This window comes from Pygoscelis adeliae, unplaced genomic scaffold, assembly GCF_000699105.1.
Source record: "Pygoscelis adeliae isolate BGI_AS28 unplaced genomic scaffold, ASM69910v1 Scaffold402, whole genome shotgun sequence".
NCBI classification, from domain to species: domain Eukaryota; kingdom Metazoa; phylum Chordata; class Aves; order Sphenisciformes; family Spheniscidae; genus Pygoscelis; species Pygoscelis adeliae.
In genome coordinates this window covers 8,259,084-8,264,268 of record NW_008824411.1, presented here as the reverse complement: position 1 = coordinate 8,264,268, position 5,185 = coordinate 8,259,084, and the positions used below count along the sequence as shown (strand labels likewise).

At 52.1% G+C, this 5,185-nt stretch overlaps 1 protein-coding gene across 1 annotated transcript in view; it reads right to left on the bottom strand.

Moving 5' to 3' along the window:
- Positions 1 to 552: 552 nt before the first annotated feature.
- ASTN1 (astrotactin 1) overlaps positions 553 to 5,185 on the bottom strand; it is a 65,236-nt gene continuing 60,603 nt past the window's right edge. Inside the window, exon 23 of the mRNA XM_009320744.1 lies at positions 553 to 930. Within this exon, the coding sequence (XP_009319019.1) occupies positions 696 to 930 (235 nt within the window). The 3' untranslated portion in view covers positions 553 to 695. The remainder of the gene's footprint in view (positions 931 to 5,185) is intronic.

Below are 5,185 nucleotides of genomic sequence, written 5' to 3'. Positions count from 1 at the left end.
AGGATTCTGCATCTTGGAGCAGACATGGGCTTTGACCATGACAGAAGAACCTGAAGAGATAGGCTCACCAATGCCCCTCTCTCCTCGCCCCAGCTGGTGACACCATGTCAGCCCTGCCCTGCAATGGTACCATTGCTCAGCCAGGTCTCATCCAGACCTCATGCTTTACAACTGCAAAAAAACCCAACAATCCCAACCCTCTTGGCCATCCAGTGGCTGTTTTTCTCAGCCATAACCATTAGTATCTCAACCTGACCTGCATATCCTGCCTCCATTTTCCCAACCCTGCATCACCTGCTCTCCCGTCCTGGCTGTGTCACCGTGTTTCTCCTGTGACCGATGTCCCCCACCCTTGGGGATGGTCCCCACAACCAGGGAAGGGATGGGGCAGGAGGAGAGGGCTGTGCCCTTCCAACCTGCCCTCTCCACCAATGTTGAGGAACCTCTTGGCAAAATGAGTAAAACAAAACCAAGAAAACTGGGTCCCACGAGACTTCTAACTAGAAAGGCTTTTGGCCAAGTCAAAGAAGAAACTAATGCTGAGTCAGTCCTGCACAGAGCAGCCGGTTTCACTCCCCGGTCCAAATTTTTGCTGCCAGAAACATCAGCAACATCCTCGCCCGCCATGGGTCCGTGTATAAAACCCTCACAAATGCCCGTGGGAAGGCCAGCGTGAGAGCGGGCACCCACAACCCTCAGTAGTCCTTGTCACCATAGTCATTGTAAAGGACACTCAGCGTCTGCTCCTCGCATGTCTTCTTGAGGTCCCGGCTGAGCTCTGACCAGTCGAGCCCATAGGGCTTGATCTCACTGTAGCGGCAGGCGAGGTACTTGAGGGATGAGCGCTGGAGGCTGATCTTGGGCTCTTGCAGGAGGCCATTGCACCAGCTGCTGAGGTCCCCCAGCTGTGAGAGGATGAGGCCGGCCTTCCTGCAGCGAGGGTGGGCAAGGGGAGATGTCGGGGGAGACGGACAGCGAGGGGGTGGCGGGAGTGATAGAGACACCATGGGGGGATGGCAGGAAGGGCAGGAGAGCATATGAGGAGAGAAAAGCAAAGATGGTTAAGGACACCGTGAGAGCTCCTGGAGGGAGAAGAGATAACGCAAGAGTCGGGCAGCGTGGAGAGCAGCTGAGCGGAGCCCGATGCTGCCAGGATGAGGAGGGATGGTGGGGCTCGGGGGACACACCAGCCCCATGGCAGCACTGCAAGCCTAAATGCACGAGAGCAGCCCCTACCCAGGTCAGAGATGCCCATGCCACCACAGTGGTGCTGGACCTGCCACACTGGTCTTGGGACTCACCTTGCACTTCCCTGCACTGCCTCCCCTTCTTCTTCCACCCTGTATCGTCCCCACAACAAGGCCAGGTTTGCTGAGGGTTTAGTGAGGGGACAGTCACAGGTGTAGCTGTGAAACCCCCAACACCCCTTGGGATGGACATCATCAACAACTCAAATGGCATTACCAGTCACTGCTGCAGCTACTGGACCCCAAATACAACAGGATGGGAAAGCAGGAGCCAATAGCACTGTAGGCAGTGGGGAGAAATGGTAAAAGGTGTCAGGCATCACATGTGTGGCCAGATCAGGGCAGTGTCACCACATGTGTCCTCTCCATGAAGTGCATGTGTTGCATGTTTGGGAACCACAGTTCCCAAACTGTGGTTGGCCATGTGACATGTTGGTTGACCAGTGGTCAACTGGTCATGACATGGTTGACCAGTGACATGCTGGTCACTCATGACTTGGTGTAGGACACCTCCAGTGACATGGCAGAAAGGGCAGGGAAAAGGCAGGCATGCTGGGAGCATCGCTCCCTTGACATCATGTGGCTGAGGGGGATGTGATGAAGAAGAAATGCACAATTCTGGGAACCAGCATGCTGGGACACGACTAAGCATGAAGAAAATTTAGGAAAAAAAACCCACTCAAAATATTATGCCTGGCTTGTGGGGGTCTGTATGGAAGGCTGAAGGGGAGATAAAAATTATGATCCTCATGAGAAGCAATATCACAAGATGTAAGTACAATGAATGACACGTCTGGTACATGATTTGTAATGTTCAGTAACAGTTTAGGAAACATGTCCCACAGGACAGCGTGCAAACTAGAAGGAATATACTGAAGCATACAACATAGGTTTGATCCAAAAAGCTCTGAGAGAGCAAGGGATGTGTCAGAGCTCCACAGTTCTTTGCATGTACATTTTGCATTTTCCAATTGCAGAGAACAAACCAAGGAAAGGCAGGTTACAGCCATAGCACCTCATGAAGAGCTGCAAACCAGCCATGGAAGCCAGGAGAGAAAGTTGGGTGACAGAGGGAGAAGAGGTCCAGGAGGAACCCATCTTCAGCAGAAGACAGACACGCAGCACCCCCAGGGCAACATGGCCTAGATGTGGGCTTGTTCTGGTAGCAAAAAAGTGCTAAATTACCAACCCCTCATGTTGGATGAGGTATTGGAAGAGCGCAGAGGATCCTGGCCAAATATGACTTCAATTGTGTTCTCTTTTCATGTTTTTCCTCTTAAAATTGTTTCTAATGCTTTTATCAAGAAAAACAGTTTGTTCAGATAAAACACATAATGTTCTTTTTAAACTTGTCTAGCACTTCGAGTGATATCCAGGGAATCTGGCAAATGTGGAGGTAATGGACTCAAATGAAGTGTCTTGAAGGTGAGTATTGCATGTGCCTGGAAACCCAGACAAAAGTTAGTGTCTCAAGAGCTGGGATAAGTTTCCTAGCCAGCTTCAAGGTCAGTTGGTGGGTTAGTATAGACAGGGAAGAGAAGATACACCCCCTTGGTAGCTTTAACTCAGCATCTGTTCAGCACAGAACAGGCAGTGGAGACACAAATCATGATGCTAGGGAAAAAAATACCCTCTTTGTACATTCGTACTTGATAAGCAGGTGTTGTGTGTGAAGCACATGGCTGTGTTGTGGCTGGTTTGACAGGTCAAGGGTACACGTACCAACCATGGAGGAATATCCACAGCCCCTCCACACCTTCCTCCAGGCCGGGTGCACCATGGATGAGCTGCTTGGAGAAGAATTAATTTACCCCAGGTCCAGCCAGAGCCAACCTTGGCTTTCCTGGAGAGGAAACCCTCAAGAGGTCCATCACGGAGGTGGCTGCAGCTCCAACGGACCAGTCTGGAGCCACCGAGAGGTTGTCCAGCTCTGCAGCCACGTGACACCTGCAGCCCCGGGGCACACATCCAAAGCACAGCAGAGAGGTGAAGGTGCTTAGCATGGTGCTGACTCTAGAGACAGCCACCCAAGCGGGCCAGGTCTTCCAGCCGTGAGAAGGTAGCCAACCTCTCACTTGTCTTGGTCCCCGCATCTAGACACCTAGGCAAGGTGCCACAACTGCCTCTCTTCCTCCAGCATCACAGGTACCCTAACAGGACCGTTGAACATGATCCCACAGATTTTGGCTCAAAGCCTATAGACACCACCAGACTTCACCAGGCTTTGCACCAAATCCTACTTTCACTTATTACTTGCTAGAAAATGTCTTGCCTTTCCCTCCATTTCTTCTCCTTATGCAAAGTCCAGGGCTCTCTGCAGCCTTTCTAGGACTGGGAGGGAGTGACTCACTTTCGTAACCCCAGACAAGTTATCTGCACACATCCTCGCTTCCTTCGGTCCAGCAGCCAGTGTTGCCAGGAAGGGAGGTGAGCACACCCCAAGCGAGCAGAGCCAGAAGGCAGCATGGCCACGTGGAGAAGGAGGGACATGGTAGAGTCAGTCACGTGGGTCTACATCCAGGACTTCAAAGGAGCATCAGCAACAGTCAAACACACACTCTGTCTGCTGGCTAAATAATGTCATCTGCAAGTGATTTGTCCTGTCACCACCAGTCTGGATGCTTCGCCCTTGCAGACGATCAAACAGGAGGTCTGCTTTCCAAGATTTGTCATCACCAGAACCCACTGCAGCTGCCTAAATGTCTCTTTCCAAGTAGCGCGAGCTGCAAACACTTCATCAGCAACTTGCGTCATCCCATCCTAAGCACTCCAGCATTTCCAGAGGGTGGAATTAACCCTCTGGCTTGTAGATTCACGCAGCAAATGGTAACATTTGGGCAATTCAGTGGCATTTCTGGTTGCTCCATGCCAATACACCTCTGCCTCGTGGGGCTTGAGGAGGCAGCTTCCACCCCGTGTTCTGGCTGGTCCTTGGTCTCCTCACTGAGGCAGCGAGCAGCAATGGCAATGCTCAGCCTTGGCAATGGCAGTGGCTGTGTGACGACTCCAGTCCGTCATGTAAGGAATTTTATGTACTCCTCATGCAAACCATCACAACAGATGTCAGATGGTCTGTGCAAACCGGGGCTGGATTTCACATCTGGAAATGGAGACAGAGTGGCATCACCGCAGCTGGGCTCGATACGAAGGTAAGACATAAGTCCAAGCCTGCTGACCCCACTCGGTGTCATGGGAATGAAGCAACCCTGGGCAGAGGAGCTGGTGGGAGCCTCAGCCTTAACAAGACTCCACATGCTGGGATGTCGCTACTGAGCTTTGAGGCTGCGCCTCAAAGAGCTCACATTTCTTAGAACATAAATGGGAAAAGAGGAAAGATGAGAGACCCCAGTTTTGCCCCAGGGAGTGGAGGATTTCTTAGGAGTTTCCCACCAAAGCTGAACTAGGAGACATGCCTAAGACACTAAGTGCAAGACAGCCACCAGCTATTTGCTGAGTCTGACAGCCCAGCAGAGATTTGGAGGACAGAGAAGGTAGGTGCAGGACCTCCAATCCTCTGCTAGAAATCCACAAGTGATCACCTGGAGAAGCAGGACTGGAAGACAGCTAGTGGTGAGACCAGCAAGAGGAGGTGTGGGGCAGGGGTTAAGGTGGAGGCCACGCATTTCATAGATAGGAGCTGTTGCTGACGTACATTTGAAGTAATCCTGATTTCCGGATGGGCTCAAGGCTCTGGTCCTTTGGAGGCCAGATGCTATGAAACACCACTGCAGCCCACACAATCTCCCAGCCCAGCTTGCTAAACTGACTGGAAACATCCACGTTACTGGGAAACCACGCAGACAAAAGCAGATGTTGAAGGACATGGGGAGAAGGGAACATCTGGCTGCCTCTGCAAGCCCGGGGCACAAGGCACCCCATCCCCAGGCAGCTTGAGGGGCTGCAGTGACATGGAGGAGCCCAGGGAGAGGACATGGTGC